The following is a 22,970-nucleotide window of genomic DNA, read 5'->3' as shown; positions in this document are numbered from 1 at the left end:
TTTTGGCCACCACCACATTAGCAGTGGCACCAATGGTTTATCCACTACTCCCTCCACCGCCTCTTTATTGCTTTGCTCTGACGAAGGGCCAGGTGAGTCCCTCCTCAGAGTGAAGCAGCAAGGAAGAGGTGGAAAGGGCACTTCTTGCCTCACCAAGTCGGTGGGTGATGGCACTGGCAGCATCAGCAGCATTGGTGGCCGATAGTGATGTGAGTGAAGGGCCAAGGCGTGTGCCAATTTGCCACACACCCCTCCAGCCACCTCCCACCAGCCATCTAAGTGGTCTCATTACCTCTCATGATTGGGTCAGCCCTGTGCAGTTCCCTTATTTTCATTGGAGACACATCAAAGCCACAGAACAGAGCAGAGTGGACAGTAGAGGAGCAGGGTGTGGCAGCCAAGAACATTCATGTGGACAAGGCTTAGGAGAGCAATGCATGAAACTCAACCAGATTATATTGTCTTGTTTCCAGTTCTAGGGTTTTCCTGCATTTCCTCTTCTACCACCCAAAGGACTAGAAAGTTTAATTAAGATATTATACATAAACAGGTATTATTAGAGTGGCTTTCATACAAATATATATATATATAACAATAGCAAGCTAAAACAAATAATTAAATAAGTAAATAAGCAACCCGAGAGAATTGAAACAAAAATCCAACAGACATGGGGAAATAAAAGTGCACATCACAGCAGTTCTGCTGCTGCTCATGGGAAAAGTTGGTACTGACGAACACGTTCTGTTTTTAAAATCATTTTTCAGCCTGTCCTAAGATTTCAGAGCCATTTACACTGCACCTGGAGATAAACCTTAATTGGTGTTGAGAAAATAGGATGGCGTATTAATGGCACCGTGACATGTTTTGATGTTGTACCCTAATTATCACAGTGACAGTTGCACCAAACAGTTGTCACAGTTGTTTCAAGAGCTTTTCCATAAGTGTGGTGTCCCCACTCCTGTATCTCTCTGTGTGTATGTGGAGGGGGGGTGAGGCATAGCCAACCTCCTGACAGTGGTGTGACAGCTGTTTACTTAAACATGGTTGGAATGGTTGAACCGCCCTGAGACCTGAGGGTATAGAGCAGTGTATAAATTTAAATAATAATAATAATAATAAATAACAGGGCAGTGGTGAGATCATAGTCATGTGATTGCATCAGTAGGATCACCGCCAGTCTTGTGTTCTCACTGGTGTACTGTCGCAGCCCCAACTTTACTACCATTCAGCCCTGTCCTGCTAAGCAGCAATGGGGCAAGTGTTGGAAGGGCAGCTCCACCCCACCTGTGTGCCACTACTCTGCCACCTGCCTTTTCACTCATTGATATTTAATGTGGCAGAGGTCCCATCTGGTGTCTGATACTGGTACAGCAACATCAAAATACTCTGCTGAACCATTGAAACACCATTGGGGCCAGTCCTGCATTTCTGTTTTCTAAGCAGTTCATAGTATCCAGTCATTAACACCATATTGCCACACCAGTGAATGTATTTCACAAGCATCTCTAGAATTTTTCTTCTGCTGCTGAACAGACAACCCCTTTGGAAGTAGGTGGTGATAATCCAACTATTGTAGGATTTATATGGAAAATAATTTTTTGGACTATGTATCACAAGCATATCATCCAATCACAACATAGTGACTGTGCAAAACGTAGCTTATAAGGCTTTTATAAACAGCGTAATAGGGAATCAGTCCGCATGAATAATAGTAAGATAAGTAATGGAATATTCTAATTAAACCATTTACAATTAAATGCCCAAATGAATACTATTTCATTGGAGCATGTATGGGTTTCCTGCTCTATAAAAATAATAGTGTGGCCTCTGGCTTTCCTAAAGAGAAGGGAATAAGAAGATTCTAATTTAAGGGATAATTTTAAAATCAAAATTGGTAGACATTCAAGTACAATCAAGAGTACTTACCATTCAATGTACTTTTAAAAGATCCCTAACCTATACTCAGTGCTGGTTCCATGTTTTAGTACTCCCCTTACATCCACTGGAGCCCCTTGATAGCTTACATATGTATATGCCTGTTGAAGACCTTCCTCTTTCAATAAGTTTTACAAGTGGAGATTTTTACTGTATCTGTATTGTACTGATACAGATTTTTGTATTGTATTTGAACTTTAAAAATATATATGTATTTTTAAACTTTTATTCTTGTAATTGTTTTTTTCTGTATGTTCTTTTCTATATGTTTTAATGCATTGGGCCATCACTTTGAGATGCTTCAAAGGAAATGATTTATAAATTAAATTAAATGATTTATAAATTAAAATACATGGACATGGGCATCTTTGGTTCTATCCCCAGGGTTTAGGCCATATGGTAGTAAGGTATCAAGTCTAGGTCTCCACAAGTTTTCTCTTACTTCCAGTGGTTTTGAATCAGGTGGCGTCTCTGTTGCAGAGACAGCTCAGTGGTGGTCATCTGAATTGAACTGCTTTGCAACTGATTGTTCCAATTTTTCATTAAGACTGTAAACTTGTGCTTCCTAAAATATGTGTGTAGATCAGTTGTTGTTTTACACACATACTGAACATGTCATCATAGACATTTCCACTCAGCAATGTAAATTACATTGCAGGACCTGCAAGTGATGTTTTGTTTGATATAGTAAGGTCTGCCAGTCATAATATGCTTGAAGGTAACTGTCTCCCTCAGATAAACACAGATGATAACCAATTTGCAAAGATGTGATCCAGGATTGCTGATTTGTGGTTTAAGTATAGTTATTGATAGTACTCTGCATTGATTTGGAGCCTATGGAATACTATAGCAGAAGGCTTGCTGACTGCTTTAAAAAGACATTACAGGTGGCTGAGAATGAGTTGTTATCTCTGATTGCCAGGGTGTGTGGGTGTATTGATCATATATCCAGCCTCTTTATTCTATTTCCCTTTCCCACTCAGTTGTCATTCCCTCACTCTCCAATCTCTCAACATTCATGCCTTGGAGTTATGCATGGAATTATTTTGGAGTTCCCATTTTCATTTTCACCCTTGCACTTGTGTGTACCTCAGCATTACCTTGAGTCTTCTGTACTTTTGTGCATCAGTGCTCCGGTTTTGGCTACATAAGCACAAGCACAAGACAGCTCAAATTGGTACATCGGTTATTTCATTTAGGATTATGAAATTTGTCTTAAAACCATGAAGATGGCTGAGGCAGAACCACTTGTTATTTATCTTCAGTCTTTAGTTATTTAGCAGCTCTTTCACAGAGAATTTCAAAACTTTTGGCTGAAGAGCAAGTCCTTGATGGATTGTCATTCTCTGGCAATCCAGAGATTTCATGCAAAAGCACGCCTGGCAATGTGACCTTTTTCTGTTTTGTGAAGACCCAACCTTGGATTTCAAGCTATAGACAAAGAAAGCCTGCTTTAGTGTATATGGTTTGTTCTCCTTGGATCAGGACCTGTGTCTCCTGCCAACTTCTTGTCTGAAACACAAGTTATTTGAGGAATGAGGGCTACAAATTATAATCACTGGCAGGAAGCCAGCTTTATTGACATTCAGCCAACCCCATCAATCAATCTAAATCTATCTTTCCCCTTTTTGATGGACCAAAGGAGGGCAGGAAGATGTCAAGGGCCTCCTTCTGTTGACAGTTTTGACTCCATATTAAATGAGTGCATCTCAAGGTTGGCTGTCTTATAACATTGACTAATGAGCCATATATTCATTGGGGGCGGGGAAAGAAAAAATCTTGAACACAAAGGAGGTCACCGTCTCTTTTCCAAGACAGTCCTTCATAAAGGTTGTCAAGGTCTTTGGTAAACAAGGAGAGCTGAATGTCCTTTCTGCTATTAGACATGATTACAACCTGGCTGGGATCGCTTGCTGTTTTAATATTGAGCTCTATGACTCTTTATTAATGTTAATTGCTATTGGTGTTTTGTCCAAGACGCAGTCGTGTACTGCATTCTTGGACAAATTGTGCACTATTATTTCTTTTTTAAAATGTATAATAGCCAATTTTAGAATGCAGTGATTTTTTTGACATGCTTCCACATTTGAACAGAATCTTACAGGGAGGCAAAGGTCATGACTTTCTGTCATCTGTGATGTGGACAGATTTTACTCTAACACCATTTGTTTGTTTCTGAAACAAAATAAGGGTCATTTCTATTTAAATCTCATTTGCAGGTTGTTAATATATTACTTGTGAAAATACTAAGCTATGGAAATGAGAAGAGAGCGTGTGTTTCTTGCTGCGAAAACAATTTCTCACTTTAAATGGAAAACAATGGCATCTAGAGCTGTATCGCTCTGATGTGGTAGAAAAGAGGTGCTGCCAGGAATGGGGGAAGAAATTAAATTCAGTTTACATTTAAAGGTGAACCTACCAAATGTACACTTTCCAAATCAATAAACAAACCAAAACACAGCCACTCATCCTTTGAAATTTACACTTCTCTGAATTTTGAAACGTAGTTCTGCAGTCAAGTAATGTGTACAAAAATGTGTATACTGGGGTACATAAAAGTTGCAGATATTAGCATACACACACACACACATTTTTTTGCATTATATCTGTTTTTCAAAAATTGGTACGTTGGCAAAACTTGCATACAAATTGTGTGTATTAGGAGAAATTGGCACTAAAATATAGATGAATTTTCATGAGAAATTTCTTTAAAAAGAATTCACAAACTGATGTGGAAATGTGGGGAACTGAACTGAAGATGGGGAAAAGTGAGAAACCAAAATTGCCTAATAGATCCCATCCGTAGGTCCCATCCAAATCTTTCTCCATAATACTTAGGTTTGACTTCTGTAAAACTTAAGCACATCATGCCCTAGCTACTTCTGTACTAAGCCACACTATTTTGTCTCCAACTGTGCCCCTAATAGCAGCATCATTCTATTTCTAAACAGAACTAAGCCTGTGATTCCAAACCCACTTATTATGGACAGAGGTATTACTGAAGAGGGGGACTTGTTTTGGAGTAAAGATGGTGATACATGCACAGCACAACTATTTTAAATCAATGTAAGTAATACAGTATTTTTTCAAAGAATAGTTGACCAATACAGTGGTACCTTGGGTTACATACGCTTCAGGTAACAGACGCTTCAGGTTAGAGACTCCGCTAACCCAGAAATAGTGCTTCAGGTTAAGAACTTTGCTTCAGGACAGAAATCGTGCTGCAGTGGTGCGGCGGCAGTGGGAGGCCCCATTAGCTAAAGTGGTACCTCAGGTTAAGAACAGTTTCAAGTTAAGAACAGACTTCCGGAACGAATTAAGTATTTAACCCGAGGTACCACTGTAGTAACAATACATCTAAGTAGCTCATATGTATCTTAAGTTGCAGGTCATAGAACCAGGAAGAAGATCTATGTCAGTTCTTCAGAGATACTTAACTTGTCAAAACCTCATTAGGTTTAGTAAAATAAAAAAATAAAAAAGACAAAAGCAAAGGGGAGACACCTCAGAGTTCAATGATCAGCTAAATCTGCAGGAGGCTATCAGTATAGGGGCTACTACTGAAACTGCAAATTGGAGAAGACCCACAAAGTATATATAGAGGAGATGGCCAGCCTGCTACCTGAGGCAGAAAGTAGGAAGATGGCTCATTTTCTGGCTTAACCATTACAAACCCCCAAGGCTTGACATCAGGTGGTCAAAGCACCTGCAGATTTATTCATGTATTTATTTCCATTTATTAATTGCTTCCTAGGAAATCTCCCAAAGTGATTTAACAATAAAGGCAATTATAATTAAGAACAACTCTGGTTTTCTTCTCCAACTAGCTATCATGGCAGTTCAGGGAGTAAGAAACTGATGCCACAGGAAATTATAATATTGTTGCACCCCAATCACCAAGCAGTGTGAGATTCCAGGGGTTCCAGGCGCTTACCCAGCATTTCGTTTCCTTGGAACGAGGGTAAGCTTTGAGGACTTTGCCCATTGCTGGTACCAAACCTAATCTTCTGCATTAGGGTGTTTGATTTTCATCGTCTTGCATCTAAAACTGTGGACTCCTCAACAGAGTTTGGAGGACCTGTTTATGTTTTATGCAGTGATGCTTCTTAACACCTTTCACTCATTTTAGGAGATGAAAGAATAAGAGAGATAACTAGGCAAGAACTTAAATATTCTTGATAGCCAGATGCTCCTTCATTTTGCATGCAGGGAGCTTCCAAGCCCTGTCAACTTGACAAATGAACTTAGTTCTAAATGTGTCCCTTGTTTACTTTAACAACAGAGTGTTCCAGTATTCCAAAGTGTGTGTTCCCCTGCTGCACTGAAAGGTAAGATCTGCTATCAAAAAGGCTGTATATTTATTCATTGCATATATACTATTTCTGCTTTATTGCTATCTGAAATTGTTGAAATGATTGCCATAAATCATGACATCACTGCTGTAGCTTTCCTTGCCCTGCCATCTGCATTTACAATCTTCTGAACCAGTTTTAAACAGGGCATTGATTCAGTGTACCAGGATGGAACCATAGTATTCCTCCCATATTCTCCTGAAAATTGGGAGCGAGAGGGGACACACACCAAGCCTCTAAATGACATATGTATTGGAATCAACGGAAGCAACATAGTTTTATCCCAGGAAGAGAAAAGGGAAAATTCTCTACTACCACCCAATCCATCCTATTGTGGTGGTCCTGAAGGGGCTCTGGATATGGTCATTTATCCATCTTCAGTTTTGTCTCACCCTTACAAGGGAGTAATTAAGGCTTACTTCTGAATAAACATTATTAAGATTGTGTGCTTAAGTTACATGTAAAATGCAAATACGAATCATGCAGTTTGCCTGTGTTTGTCTCTTTGTGTCCCCAACCCTAGGTTTTAAACCATAATTAAATCTGGTTAGGGGGTTAGAAGGAGGTCCATGCAGATCACTCACCTTTTGACAGTCCCAGCTCAGTTATGGTCAACCCAATTCAACCTGGGGCAATTTGAGGTTGCCTTAACCCAACCCGACTGTAGTACAGTTGTTTATTGGCTTTACGTTGTGCTTCAGAGAGAAACAAGCCACAAGTGCTAATCCGGACATCATGCTAAGCCAACCTTTGCCAACCTGGAATGCCCTACACATGCTGTTGTAGTACAACTCTCAGAAGCATGGCTGGCTGGTTGTAGTTCAACAATACCTGGAGGGCACCAGGTTGTTGAAAAAGTAGCGAGAGGGAGCGAAGCAATCAGAGTGAGTGGTGCTTTCAAAATTCCAAAGATTGGTGACCACTAAGGTAATATTTCTCACCTCCGTCCTGGGCATCCACAATGCATGATAATGAGCACAGCTGCTCATGTGCAAGAGTACATAATTGTTTGAACCTTCCTTCTAACTACCGAAAATCCCATATGCTTGAAATTCAGATTCCATGCTACTGAATGTGAGGATCCCTAGATCAAAACCAATGTCTATTACAGAATTCTTTGGGTGTTTATCCAAAGGTCTGTAATTCCAGAGGCCTATTTTGTGTAACAGCTTGTAAAAACAAGTATGTAAAGCTCTATAAAACTGTTATCAGTGATCTGTGAAAATGATCAGTATAAAATATGAGGCATTAAGTACAATAATTACATTATCATTATACTCACTGATTAAATAATGCCCTGTAAAGAGGAATCTCGTAGGGCCAAGCATAGCCCAAATCTCTGCCAAGGCACAATCTGGAAAGGAGCCATTTCATCTCCAGGAAATAATCCTGCCAAGGGCTTGGACTCTTGACAGAGGGGCAAGGGCTCTCTTCCTAAATAAATAGCTTTCACAATCCATTTCACTAGCACAAATTCATAAAACTGGATTGGCTCCACATTCCAAAGCACATAACATTTCTGTATCATTAATTCCTCCTTGTTGAAGGCAGCAAAAAGGAATGAACGGAAAAACTCCAACAGGAATGTGTGGAATTTCTTCAAGTTCAACTTCATGGAGGATGAAGCTTCCAGTGATGGCCAAATGCTACTTCCAAGACCAGAGACACTGTGTCTCTGATATCAATCACTGAGGTACAACAGTGGGAGAAGGCTGTCATGCTGAAGTCCTGTTTGTGGTCTTATCATAGGCTTCTGGTTGGCCACTGTGGGAAAGGGGGTTATGGACTAGATATGTCTTTAATTTTGAGTCACCAGTGCTCTTCTTGTGTGCACTCCCAGTGAGCTACCATGTGTCTCACTTCATACTGTTAGGTTTGCTCCTCTTCCTGGTGAGAAGTTACATGAGTAGAGTACTTGCCCTGGTTAGGGTTCATTGGGAAAGAGATCACTGGCGGTTTATGGCCTTTTGTAAAACTTGAATTTATTTACCAATGCACAGGTTGAGCGTAAGTGAATGCAGAGCTTAAAACACTCCAATAGACAGTCACATCAGATATTAAGAGAGATCTGATTCAACACAGTAGATCTCTAGAGACAGAAAGCTTTCTGTGAACACGCTTTCCTGCATGTGCAGAACCCAGAATTCTGTCCCTATCTCAACTGTTCCTTCTCTCTCTCTCTCTCTCTCTTTCTCTCTCTCACACACACACAAATACAAATCTAGGTTACAACATCCTAAGTGTGTGAGGTGAGAGAAGGTGAGATATAGTTTTTCCAGTTCAGTACATCCCACATTGGTCCTGTATCAAGAAGCAAATCTCTAACAACTATCTCTCATGGAAACACACCACCTTTTAATTTTGGAATTTTTTTGTTTGTTACTCCAATATGTGAAAATTATCTGTAACCTAATGGCAAAATCAATATAGTTCTTGAGGTCATTTTTGTTCCAGACACTTTGTGTACATTTTTTGCATACAGAAATAAAATTTAACGACAAGTGTTTGAAATGTGGGGACATGGTTTACTACTCTGCAGGTATCATAGAAGGACTATATTCAAGGTCGTTTCTGTGTAGATTTCTGCATCCAAAAGTGCACTGCATTAAAAATGTCACCCCTGAGGTTTGGGCTGGTGTTCGAAACTCCCATTGTTCTAAGCGCATATTGCGACAGAGAATTTCATTAGTGCGAGCAGTATCTTGAGCTCTGAACGCAGTACTGCGCCTAAGATTTCAGATTAAAACTGCAGAGTGGAAGCCTCCCTGCTTTCAGCTACTCTCTGAAGACTGGAGAAGAGTTATTAAAAAAAAAAAAAGCACACCTAGACAGTCCATTGTTGCTCTCATAACCTAGGTTTAAGGTGCCATTTAGCTCCTAGCTTTCATATCTCCATTTCTAACACTGTTTATGTCAGTTCCAAGGTTCTGGCCAGGGATTGTGTTAAGACCAACCCACAGTGATCATCCTCTTCACAGAAATATGATAGTAAACCCAAGGCAAGATGGCTTAACCAGAGGTGGGGAGTCTGTGGCCCTCCAGATGTTGTTATACTAAAGTTCTGTACAGCACGCAACTGCCAGAGTTCTGTTGGAGGTGAGGTGGTTAACATATGCAACACCTTTATTATAACAGCTGCACTGGTTTCCAGAATTAGTTCAAAGTGCTGGTTTTGAACTTGTAAAACCCAAATGGGTTGAGTTCAAGCTTTTTTTTACTAGACTGTATGTACCCCTATTTCCTGCACTCTTAAGATCTGTTTTGAAGGTTCTCCTGGTTTGCTCACCCACTAGGTCAGTCAGGTGTGGGGCACAAGGGAGAAGAAGTACTGTATCGTGGTTCCATGGCCATGGAACTCTTCCCCACTCGTCTTGTGCCAGCTTTTTATGCTGTAGGTGTTTTCTGCATCACAAGTGTGATACTCATTTGCCCATCTTCTTCTGTTCCTTTACCAAATAGCACTTGAAGATGGCCCTCAGAGCCTTCATTGTAGCCTGGTCAAGAGGGAAGACCTATGGAGAAGTCCTCCTGGGGAGTTTGCTTGGCATCCCTCTTCTTTTCTTTGATTCTCACTGAGAAGCAACCAAAGAAGCAGTAGAGGAGGGGGCCAGAGTCGTATCACAAGAACATTACTATTATTTGACTCCCATGGAAGGCTGTATTTTCTTCAGTCTAGTTTTCTTGCATCATGAAGGTACCTTTTGTCTTTCCTGCCTCTCCCTGGGAAGGGCAATAACAAGCAAAGGAAATGAATTTGGAGTGGGCTTGCTCTTGCAATGCCTGGCTGCTTGGCAGTTAATACAATGTCAAAAAACTGCTGAGTATTATCAAAACTTCTAAGCTGTGGTAGGGTGTTTGAAAGTTGTTTGAACAAGATGTCCACCTTCTGGAACCTTCCGTCTTTAATTATACTTACATTTCACCAGCAAATAAAAAGAGATTGGCGAATTCTCTTGACTGTACTAGCTTGACTCACGCAAAAAGGATCAGTGCCTACAAATATTAATCCTTAGATACTTACACAAATAGATTGCATAATTTCTTTGGGCGTGAGTGAATTCCAAACATCTGTAATCTTCATGGGTTTGAGAACAAAATGAGGTAAAATTAGATTGAACTTTAAATAAAGCTAATGTTATTTCTCCCTCAGCTAATATTGCAGTGTTTCCCTCCCCTCCCACTTAATGTGGAGAAATAGATTAGTAAAGTATATGCCCTTGAAAAAAAATCTATATTGCCATGACTTCATCTAAAACTCTACTACTTTTCAGAAGCTCTTCTTAAAAAAACTATTCATCAGAAAGTTGCTAAAAAATTAAGGATGCTTTCCAGAACAGTTCTAATCTCCAGAGAAAGTTTTATCATATTTACCTTTCTGAGGAGAAACTACTAGATTCTTGTAATATTTTGTTACACAACAACAACAACAACAACAACAACAACAACAACAACAACACACCATTTATTGGTAGAGGAAGTGGAAAGAATGCCGGCATTAACAGTCCCCAAAATATAACTACACCTCGAGGCTGCTTCTTGCCAGCCAGCTTCAAATTTCAAACACTTCTACTCTCTACTTGATCTTGGGAGGAAGACTTTTAGTTACTGGTACATTTCCCAGCAGAACAGTGGTGTCCTTACCTAGTGAGAACAAGGCTGTACCCATATTTCAGTGTCTCTAGCTACTGAAGTCATAGCAATGACTGGCATTTAGGAACGCAGATAAGGATGTAGGAACGTAAGAGCCTGCTGTATCGGGCCAATGGCTCTTATAGTCCAGCATCTGTTCTCAGAGTGGCCAACTAGATGTCTGTGGGAAACCCTCAAGCAAGATTCAAGCCAAAGAGCACTCTCCCCTCTAGTGGTCTCCAGCCGCTGGTATTCAGACGCATTACTTCCTTCGGTTGTGGAGGCAGAATATAGCCATCATGACCAGCAGCCATTGATAGCTTTCTCCTCCATGAATTTGTCCATTTGTCTTTTAAAGCCATCAAAGTTGGTGGCCTCTTGTGTGAGAGAGTTCCTTAATTTAACTGTGTGCTGCATGAAGAAGTACTTGCTTTTTATCTGTCCTGAAACTTCTGTCATGTTGCCTATTAGTCACCTTTTTTCTAAACTTAAATGTCCTAAATGTTGCAACCCTTTTTCTTAGGGGAGTTGCTCCATCTAGTTCTAGTATTAGGAGACGGGGAGGAAAACTCCATTCAATTCATTGTTATATTTCTAACATATTCTCTCTCTCTGTGTGGTTTTCTTCTGATTTTGCAAACATTTTAAAAAATGCCATTGCAGGTAAAGCCCACCATTGTACCCATATTGCAGGAATGTGGCTGAGACTCTGTAGGTACTTACACAAGTCCTGCAAAGTAACCAGGTGTTGTTAAACATTTTTTTTTCTGAAGGAAGGGGGAAGGCAGTGCATGACAATCCCTAAGTGTAGTTCAGTGTTGTTAACCTAGAAAGCGCAGTCAGGAGGCTGTGAAGATGATTGTAGCAGCATTGCTATTAATTAAGGGCTGGAGGAGGTAAAAGGAGCCAGAGGAAGAAGGAAGGATGGAAAGACATTATCTGGATGCCATGTCCACCCATAGGTGGACAGCAGGTCTACCCACTTGGGAAACAATAGAGGAGTAGGCCTGGAATATATTTTTTTTCCAGAGACCCAGTCTACTGGGCCAACCTGGTCTCCATGAGTTACATATGTTTATTTAGATTATTTACTGCCCTGCCTTTCAGAAAAAATCCTCCAGACACCTATAAAGAGAAACTGAATAGTAAGGGAGAATGACCCATAAGGGGCAATGTGACAGAACTGTACTTTGGAATTCTTAACACCTGCAAATTTCAAAATGGGGAACATCTGAATAACTCTGCATGAGTGACTTCGATAGTAGACCATGCAGAACACCACCACCAGTGTTCTGGGCCAGATTCTTTCAGTGGAAGAACTGGGGAAGGATTTCTACTTGTGCAATGCAGCTTTCCTCCTGTGCACCCCTGAAATTGGCTTGCTGGGATCGGGAGTACCCCAGAACCAGCAAATGAGTGGAGGGGGGAATCGTTCTCTCTGGCAAGCTGGACAGATGGGAATGTTTGTTCATTGAATTCCACCTAATACGTCTGAACAGCACCAATAGTTGCCAGTTCAGCTTTTTCACTGAAATCTCTAGGAAAGGTGACCCCCATGATTGGCTTAAGCAGTTGACTCCTTTGCGGAACTGCTTACAGAAACAATGTTTTTCTCTTGATGATTAACCTATCTTCCTGTAGTTTAATTTTTGTAGGTTTTTTTTGCTTTTTGTCCTATCCTGAGTGGCTGCAATTAGCAATTTGTACCACTTCCTTCTCTCTTCTTTTTTGAGATCCTTTTAGATCTGTGAAAACTGCCAGCATATGCCTCCTTTAATCTTCTTTTCTCCAGGGTAAACAGACCCAGTTCCTTCAGCTTGTCTTGACACAACTTGCCTTGGAGACCTGTTCCTCTTGTGACACTCTCCTGAATCCATTCCAGCTTGTCTGCAGTCTTTCTCTGCAGATGCAAATTTATACAATTTTTCTCCAGACTGGTTTTATGTTTTTCCCTGGCTGAACCTCAGTGCATTTGACAGAAAAATGTTTAAAATGAGATTCGGAGAGGGGGAGTGAATAAAAAATAGTTCCAGCTTGTAGAATGTAGAAGAAACTAAGGAAATGTTTCCTACAGCTGTGTTTATTTGCTTTAAAATAATTTGCCAGATTTCTACTGCTGTAGTAAATCATGATGGGGCTTCATGTGAAGCCTGTCACTTTTTGTCACTATCAAGAACAAAAGCTTGCAGATGCAATTGTTAATCAAAATAGAAGAAAGAAAAACATTTCAAACAGTACAGGACTGCTGCAACTTTCTCTAAAAAATTATTTATTGCAGTTACTCTATGATGGGAGGGGGTTTGGTCTGAATGATATCTCTAGGAACGACCCCTCCCAAAAAAAATCTGATCGTAAAGGCTAATTTGTTTTTTTAGGATCACAGAATAAAAGTTTACCGACAACCTCAGCAATATTATTAAGTAGCCCAGTAGAACATTAGCCAAGAGTGAAGATTTCTTTGTTTTATGCAGACACATCTTGAGGCCATCCAAAAGTGCCACCGGGTATGACTGAACTCTAGAGCATTAACCCTCTTTGTCTCATCTGTCTTTGATGCTGCTTAGGGTTTTGGGATCTGTAGCCCTTCAGATGTTGTTGGACTACAACTCTCATCATTCCTAACCATGGGTTATTGGCCAGGACTGATAGGAGTTGGAGTCTAACAACATGTGAAGCGCCACAGGTTGCCCAGTACCTAATGTAAAATGACTCAGATGAGATCTAGTCTTTGCCAGTATGTAAGAATAATTTGCAACTGCTTTTCTTCTGCTTCAAACCTTTAAACTTTGTTATGATCTCACCAAATGTTGCTTTGGTTCCCCATTAGCTGTTCATTCCGTAGGCTTGAGCAAGAACAGAAAGGAGTGGATTTTTGCTCTTAGACTGAAACAGAGAGTTTTGTTGTTGTTGTTATTAAAGACATATCCTGAGTGCATCTCGTTCCAGGTCTTAGGTTGTGACTTTGCCCGTTCAGACTCTTATATGTGCGCCACCCATCTTGCTAAACCTTGGAAGTATAATTTTTGCAGAAATTAAAGCATGTAGCTCTTGCCAGCAACTGGCACAAAACATTCCCATCCTAACTAACCTTCAAAACATACAATGTTCCCATACAAGGAATTTATAAGCATGTCTATTTAGGTGATCTGACATCAGACTGGACAATAAAGTGATTTAAATGGAACAATCTATTGCTACTGCTTTTAGACAAAATGAGTTTATGGTGATTAATTGCTTTACTGTAAGGATAAAAGGTGCTTGGACGTAGTTGTCCACTTAAATGTGCTCTGTTCTTTATAAATTCACCCCGCTTCTCCCTTTTAATTAATTCAAGAAATAACCTATTTTAATATAAGATACGTGAAGGATGTCTTAAAATGAAGAGAGGCTTCACAACCTAATTGAGGGAGTGGTATGAGAGGCAGAAGGTGTATGGTGTGTGTGTGTGTGGAGCAATCCTGTGTCCTTTCAAACTTGAAGTAGATTTAAGCAAGCTTTTTCTTCTTCTCCCTCTTTCCTAAGCTCATGGCAAGCTCTTTAGGCTGCTTCAGCCAATACAAAAGAGCAATTTAATTAATGCCCTAAAGACTTTGGCTTGTCTTTCTCAAACAGCAGCTCTTTATAACATAAGGCAAACCTATTTGAGCAAGAGGTATTGTCAGGTTTGAGAGGGGCTGGTCAAGGTGACCACCCACTTCCCAGTGCTTACCTATCTGCGCACCCATACTTTATTTCCTTGCCACTAATGCACCACTATTTCCACAATGCCCTCATGCTCTCAGTTCTCCTATCTCGTTTTCTCTTTCCCTAGCAAGCTCGTCCCAGAAGCCTGCCTACTAGCTCCTAAAAACATGAGGTGACCACATCACTGCTTGATGAGCCTGCCAGGCCAAGTGCACCTTCTCCTCACCGTTGCTTTGAGATTTGGATGTACCTGTTTTATTTATTGTAGCAAATAAATCCCTGTGAGGCAGAGCTGCTGCAGCAGTGGCAACTCAAGACAGAGACATGCTCTGTGGAGAAGAGCTCCCTTTAGCCATTTTTAGAAGTGGTTCTAGAATTCAGCACATCATAAAACCTTTGGGAAATGCATCTGTTTTGAAGGGGAAGCTAAGCTGAAACTCATTGGTGAGCCCCTCTCTCTGGGAGCTGGTATGGAAAATATATTCTCCTCCTGAAGTTGCCTGACCATTGCTCATTTTGGCTGGGTTGAAGAGCTTTGGGAGTCCAACCAACATCTGGAGAGCCACAGGTGTCTCACCCCTGAGAAAAGTGAACAATTGAGTTGTGCCTTCCATCTTACAAAGATAGCAATATCAATCCTTCAAAGATAGACTCTACCCTGCAGAAAGAGGTGGTGTTGTTGTTGTGGCTGTTGTTATTATATTTGTATACTGCCCTTCATCCAAAGATCACAGGGTGGTTCACAATATAAAAATACAAAATACCACTGCAAAAAGCCTTGTTTCTTGTGTCGCCGCCTTTTACACCTCCCATGGGGGCGGCACACAAAGATGGGCCTCAGATAATGATTGCAGGGTCAGGGTCTGTTCATATGGGGAGAAGTGGTCCTTGAGGCGCAATCCTGAGCCGATTAAGGCTTTATAGGTCAAAACCAGCACTTTGAATTGGAAACTAATTGGTAGCCAGTGCAGTTGGACCAGGGTTGGCATTATATGCTCAAACCATCTTGCCCCAGTGAGCAACTTGACTGCTGAATTCTGCACAATGTGAAGTTTCTGAACTGTCTTCAGGGGCAGCCCCACATATAACGTGTTGCAGTAATCTAACTCAGAGGTTGTCAGAGCATAGACAACAGAAATTAGACTATCCCTGCCCAGATGTGGCGCAGCTGGGCCACCAGCCAAAGCTGATAGAAGGCACTCTGCACCACTGAGGCCGCCTGAGCATCAAATGATAGCAACAGACCCAGAAGTACCCCCAAGCTGCATACCTGCTCCTTCAGAGGGAGTGTAACCCCATCAAGAACAGGCAACCTCCCACCCATCCAATCTGAGGAACCACCCACTAACAGTGCCTCAGTCTTATCTGGATTGAGCTTCAGTTTGTTGGCTCTCATCCAATCGATTTCTGAGGCAAGACAAAGGTCCAGCACATCTGCTGCCACACCGGAAGATGTATAGGAGAAGTAGAGCTGCATTTCGGACAACGTGCTCTAAAACTTTGGATGACCCCGCTCATCGGTTTCATGTAGATGTTACATACAGGATAGATTGGCACCCTAAGGCAGTGTTTCCCAACCTTGTGCCTCCAGATGTTTTTGGCCTACAACTCCCATCATCCCTAGCTAGCAAGACCAGTGGTCAGGGATGATGGGAGTTGTAGGCCAAAAACATCTGGAGGCACAAGGTTGGGAAACACTGCCCTAAGGAATGTCCAAGCTAACATTCTAATGTTGCAAGTGTTACCTCAAAGCTAATGAAGAGTGACAGCAACCACACTTCTCTCTCTCCCCCCTTCCCTCTGTCTTGCAGGCAGGCAGGCAAGTTGGCAAGTCTGCTAGCCCACACTCTCTGCAAATTGCTCTTCTAGCAAGCTCCATTGAGGCTTCAGCTGCCTAGCATTTTAATTTTAAATATTGCTAGAGCCAGGGTGAAAGTAGCAGTGAATTCTACCATTCAGGTACCAGCTTTAGGGTTGTGGGGTCAATGAGAATACTGGAGCAGCAAGCCTTCTCAACATGCCCTGTTGCTGGTTTCATTGGCCCTGCAATACCAAAGGTTGTGTCTGATTGGCTTAGCTTACTGCCAGTGTTGCCTTGAGAGTTATCTTGAACCTTAGCTGTGGATGCATTCATTACTTTCATTTTGCAATGAGGAATCTTGGGGGTTATTTGGAGTTCTGTTGGGCTGCACCGGGCCCTGGCCCTATACCCAGTAGCCCAGAAAGTGTGCTCATAGTGGCCAGGTAACAGAAACTGAGACTGCCCTAATCAGCTGCTTGTCATGGAAAGAGCTGAAGATCTATCTAACCTTTGCTTACCTACCTAAACAGTTCATCAGTAGTGATAGGGGTTTTTTAAAATAACAAAAAACCAGCTAAGAATGTGAATCCCTGACTGTTGGGTTGGATTGGGGTAAGATGCAGTGTGTGTGTGTGTGTGTGTGTGTGGCCCCTAGCTGGGTTGGGACATCTGATCATAGACATCATTGCTTTTCTTTTAGGAGAATTAAAAAAATAGACTTTCCAAGTGAAATTAATATTTTGTGCACATATTGATAAATAAGGGCAGATCTTTATGAGGTGATGAAGTTCAGGGCCAGATGGAGGATCATAATGTCCCAGACAAGGGGAAGTACCTCTTCACATAACAATGAATGCTTTGTGACATGCTTTGTTTTAATTCATAACTAATTATTGAGAGATGTACAAATCTATATTTTTCTTGGGAACCAGCATAACATTTAAGGATTTGTTAATTCTGGAGAATGTGGAAAACTAAAATGCTGCAACTAACGAAAACGAATAGGGAAAAATCTCATTTATTTATATAATACTGATTAAAGAAAGAAGTTTTGACTATTGCCATCACGATGTTCATGTCCTTGACTGCTACCATAACATGACAATTATTTTAAACCCTGGAGGGCTGGAATATAAATCTAGTTAATATAATTTATGATAAAAGCATAAGCTAACAACCCAAGGATTTTGTCTCTTTCAATTTATTCAGTTCAGAAATCCAGATCAGGCTGTTTGTTTTCTCTTTCAGAAGACGAACATAAATTAAGAAGATTTAGAAAGAGAAACAAAATAAATGTCCCATTCATTTAAGTACTTAAAAAACAACATATTTCTTTCTGGACATGTCTGTTACTTGGAGCTTTGCCATTGGTACAAAATGAAGCATGCATGTTCATTAAAGAAAAAGTAATGTGAAAATATACTTTTCAATATATCTTTGGTTCTGACTTAAGTTTTGTTTTCATTAAGCATTTAAACAATATTTTTCTTCACTGGCCTAGATTTCATGTTTCATGTGACACACATAAAAACCTCTCAGGCATCCAGTTTCAAAGGGCCAAGGGACCAAGCACAAGATAAGTCTGGCCTCCTTGATGGTGAATAATACCTGACACACATTTCCCAACCAGCCTTAGTCTGGCTGCCTTATTCATGGGTAGGGTTTCCAACATGGGAAACTGAAATGTTGGTCAATTAAGGAAGCTTTCCCAGGAAAGCTCTACACACAGGCAAAGCAGCCACCTTCAGAATAACGCCAAATATGCTTTACAGTTTTATGCAGAGATGGAATACAGAAACATGTTAATCTGGTAGCGCTTCACACATGCAACTCCATGCATGGTAAAATACCACAATGGCGGGGGTGGGAGAAGAAATAATGACTATGATACCTTAGAGGCGTGTATAACGCCAGCCTCCCCTCCCCGAATCTACTTAATCTTGTGTACTAAGATGTGCTAAGCACATTCTGCTTAGAAGAGCAACTAAGTCACTATGACCTGAGAGATAGTGCATCATTGTGTAACTATCTTAATTTGTCACTTTTCAGAAAATCAGATGAGGAAAAAGAGAATGGCAGCATTTCGTCCCATAAAAACCAAGATTTCACAAACTGATGTGTTTTGGCTGTTAACTTTTACCTTCCTGTCTCAGCTAGAAACAGGTAAGAATTAAATGGTATTTTTGTAGGAACTGCTTTTAAAGCTCAGAACTTTTCTCTCAAACTCACATCTTGAAGCGATGACATGTCACCACAGTTGAGATACTGAGATGCTAACTGAAACTAAAAAGCTTTGAGAATGAAAGCCGTGGTAGGAAGAAAAGGAAGGATGGCAAATTGAAACTGTAGGCTAATAAGCATTTTGTGCGTGGTTGTGTTTAAATAATCAGAGAAATGGCTGCAACTAGCAAATTGGAATTAAGAGTGCTGGATATGGCCATAAGAATATAAATGTATGATAAATTAATCATGTAAACCTAGCCAGATCCCATCTTCTACACCAGACATGATTAATTTGTAATGGGCAACAGCCATCTAGACATGACTATGTAATAATTTAACAGTTCAATTACCGTGTATAAGAGATTGACTTGAGTGACAGTGTCTGCCACAGAGTTTACGGGGTGAAAGGTTCAGGGCTTGGTGGAATGCAGTTATTCTGGTACCTGCAGCCCTTAAGACCTGTAGTATGATTATTGCTGCACTCCTCTCTCATAGCATCCCTGTTTAGTCAGCTGATTATGGGGATGCAAAGATCTTGTAAAAAAACAAATGCATTCCTTAGCTCACTATAACACAGAAGCCAGAGGCAAAGGAACACATTGTGTGGCTAGCATACACAGCAGGGTTTAAAATGGGGGGGGGGCGCGAACCCCTTCTAGATGCAGGTGAGCATTTTAATCATGGCTACAGTGCACATAGAGAGGAGTTTTAAACTTTCCCAGACACAGTACTGACAAAAATCCCCTCCTCCAGGCTGCAGTTAGCCTTAGGGAAAAAGTTCTCATTAGTGCAATGGGAACTCTTTTCAAGGGCTAACTGTAATGCATGGCGTTTTATTTTTTAGGACTACAGCTTGGGAGGGAACAAATAAACTTCCTCTCCCTGCATGTTGCAGTCCCATGAAAACCACCCCCACCCCAGGCTTTATTTTCCTGATATGACTGACCTAAGAGATTGTGCTGTGAAGCAGAACTCAGGTTCAAATTCTGCCTTTGAAATCTGTAGGGCGTCTTAAGAAGAACCTCATCTACACCCCCCTCAGTTGCAATTCGTGGTTAATACAGGCAGCTTTTACAGGTTGTATTTTAAGGTTACTGAGAAAGTGTGTGTGATGGCTTGAACATACGGGTGGATTTTGTGCTAACCCAATCAAGACACAATGAACATGCATCTCAGAGGGACTTGCACCCTTATTACTTCATAAAAGCTTGGCAGAAGGACATGCCTATATTCCCCCTGTCAGGGTGGTTATTGCCTAAAATCTAGAGCTTGTCTTGCCACTTCTACTTAGAGTGTCCTACTAAAGGCCTTTGCAAACTATGCGGAGAAACATGCCTCCATAGAAGAAAAAAAAGTGCACTAAGCAAATTTCTGTATGTCAGTCAAAACCAGTGATGCATCTCTCCACATTCCTTGAGCTGAGGCTACTTCACTCCTAACATCCATAAAACCATGAGTATTTAGTGACATATCCCCTGTATTAACTTTTAATAATTAAAATGCGTGGCAAGTATCCTTTGTCCCAATTTCCAATTATGTCATGAAAATTCCTAGACAATTACTAACATGCATTTGAAATGTATGGTATCTCGTTTTCGGCTTCAGTGAACAATGAACGATGGCTGGGGGGGCTGTAGCTATATAAGGAAGATGTTGTAAAAACCAACAACACTTTGCTTGAACAAGCTTTTTACATGTTGCAATACCTTAAGCAACTGCACTTAAACAGTTAGCTCTAACAATTAGTGATAAAAGCCTCTTGTCTTTCCCTGCTCCCTAGAAACATTAAGAACAAAAGAGCCCTGCTGGATCAAACCAAACTTGGATCTAGTCCTGCATCCTGTTTCCCCACAGCAGCCAATCAGTTGCCTGTGGGAAGCAAATAAACAAGACATGAGCGCAGTAGCTCCGTCCTGCTATTTATAGAATGGTAGAGTTGGAAGGGACCCCAAGAGTCATCTAGTCCACCCCTCTGCAATGCAGAAATCCTGCCCACTGTTGTCCTTGGGTGGGCTTGAACCACCAACCTTCTGGTCGTTTCCTGGAGGCTATTAAGAGGCATGTTTCCCCTGATCCTAGAGATAGAACATTACTAGTAGCAATGATAGCCTTATTCTCTAGGAATTGTCTAATCTTTTAAATATTTCTGGGTTGGTGGCCATCACCACACCTTGTAAAAGTGAAGTCTGTATATGCTTTGTGAAGTACTTGGCTTTTTCCTGTTGTCTATCCATCCTACCATTCAGTTTAATTGGATCACACCAGGTTCTAGTATTACGAGAGGCAGAAACACTTCTATGTACTTTCTCTATATCATGCACAATTTTATAAATCTTTAGCATGTCGTTCCAAACTTGTTTCCCCCCCCCCTAAACTTAAAAGACCCAAACACTGTAACCTTGCCATATAAGTCTCCTGATCATTTTGATTTCCCTTTTTTCTGCACTCTCCCCAGTTCTACAATACTCCTTTTCAGATGCAGAGGCTAGAATTCTAACTGGCATTCCAAATGGGCATTATGAAATTGGCTGGGGTTTTAAATACCTTTTACTTTGCATATTGGGTCACCATTTTCATTGAGCTATCCATCAGAATTATATCCTTCCTGTATAGCTAGTGCTAGCTTAGAATCCATCAGTATCAATGTGAAGTTTGGATTTTTTGCCCCAGTGTACACCATTTTTATTCACATTAACACACATTTGTTTTTTAACTCAGTTTGGAGGGAATGGTTTGGAGTTATTCATGATGCCTTTTTGTTTTTAGTAACCGGAATAATTTGATGTCATCAGCAAACTTGGCCTCCACACTGTTCACCCATTTTTGGTCATTTTTGAACAAGTTAAAAAGCAGACGAGTCATTACAGATCTTTGGGGACTCCACTTTTTATATAATTGTGAGAACAGTCCATTTAGTCTTACTCCATTTTCTTCTGTCCATTTATTCTTAAATTCATTATTGATCCTTAATAGACTGTCATCTTATATTGAGCTTGTCAAATATGTGTCTCAGTGGATGCCGTTGGGTTCCAGCTCCCGTTAGCCCATGGCCAGGGGCCAGAGATGATGGGACATGACCCAGATACTTTTGGAGAGGATCTTCACTGAAAGCTTTGTGAAAGTCTAAGTAGGCAGTGTCTACAGACTCACCCCTAGGACATGCTTATTAAGACTCTCTCAAAAGGTTATACAGATAGAGCATTCACGTGTAGAAGCCATGCTGGCTCTTCTTCAGCAATACTTGTTCTTCTAAATGTTTATTAATTTATCTTAAATAATGTTTCCCACCAATTTACATGGAACAAAAGGCCTGCTACTTCCAGGATTGCCTTTTAAAAATTGGAATTATATTGGCAACTTTCCCATGTTTGGATATAGCAATACATATTTTTGTTAGAATATTAGCATTTTCACTTTTCCGTCCAACTGTAGATGGATGAAATTACTTGTTAACTTTTGTTAGTAATGCCTTCACACATCACCACTCTTTGCCTCAGTTCTTGAAACTCCATACGCTTACTTGAACTTAAAACCTAAGCTGAATTTACAGTGACATGGAAAAAGCTAATCCTACAGTTGTTTCTAAGCTAGCTGACTTTGCCACTTGCTAGGTCTGAACTGTGGTCTTCATCAGTGTATAACTGTATATTACTTTCTGTCCCATTTCTGTCCAGGTTACCTGCAGCCGCTCAAGGCTTCCCTGATAAAGGAGAGCAGCATGAACTGTAAGTTTCTACAGAATTACCTCCTCTAAGTTTCAGGTCTTGAACTGTTTAGGATACCACACCACACCCCACTTGCAATTTAGCTCCTGGCATACACAGTGTCCTTTGCTGTGTCCTTATTTCAGTTTCAATTGATTAATTAAAAAATGAGTAGCACCTACCTTCTGCTTGCATTTGTGTTTAATTCGCCCATGCGCATAACAGTTTACCTCAGTGCTTCATCACTAGGGCTAACGTGCTTTGCCAGCTGCGGTTTCTCAAGTGCTCACAGAATATATGACGCAGGGCTAGAGAACTGGTGGCCCTCCAGAAGTTGATGAGCTCCAGTTAGCCCAAACCAGCATGGCCAGTGATAAGCGATGACTGATCAACATTGTTCTTGTGGCCTTAAGTGCCACAGGAAGAGATATTACTGAAAATTAGAGACTCTTTGGCTGCTGCTTTTATCTTGAAGCCACAACACACCTGGCCTGATCCTTTGAACTAGATAAGAAACCTTCAAAATTCTTCAGTATGCAATATTGTGTCTGCCAGCAAACTGCTTAAAAATTGACAGATAGCTCTGGAAACATAATATGTAACTAACACAATTGCTCCACAACTAGACTATTATGTTTTAAT

General features: G+C 40.8%; 1 protein-coding gene across 8 annotated transcripts in view; it reads left to right on the top strand.

Annotated features, from left to right (window-relative positions):
• Positions 1 to 22,970, top strand: part of LOC310841574 (uncharacterized protein) — a 30,363-nt gene that overhangs the window by 1,250 nt on the left and 6,143 nt on the right. For 7 of the 8 annotated variants that reach the window (XR_014562553.1, XR_014562555.1, XM_083732883.1 and 4 more), the window contains exons 2-3: positions 18,451 to 18,564; positions 22,299 to 22,349. Coding sequence is in view for 5 of the 8 variants with exons in the window: in XM_083732879.1 (XP_083589005.1) it covers positions 18,451 to 18,564; positions 22,299 to 22,349 (165 nt within the window). In the remaining 3 variants the exon portion in view is untranslated. The other variant, XR_014562554.1, reaches the window with a different exon arrangement.

The sequence above is a fragment of the Podarcis gaigeae genome (genome assembly GCF_964106915.1).
Source record: "Podarcis gaigeae genome assembly, chromosome: 3".
Taxonomy (NCBI): Eukaryota; Metazoa; Chordata; class Lepidosauria; order Squamata; family Lacertidae; genus Podarcis; species Podarcis gaigeae.
This window is presented reverse-complemented; position numbering and strand designations above follow the sequence as displayed.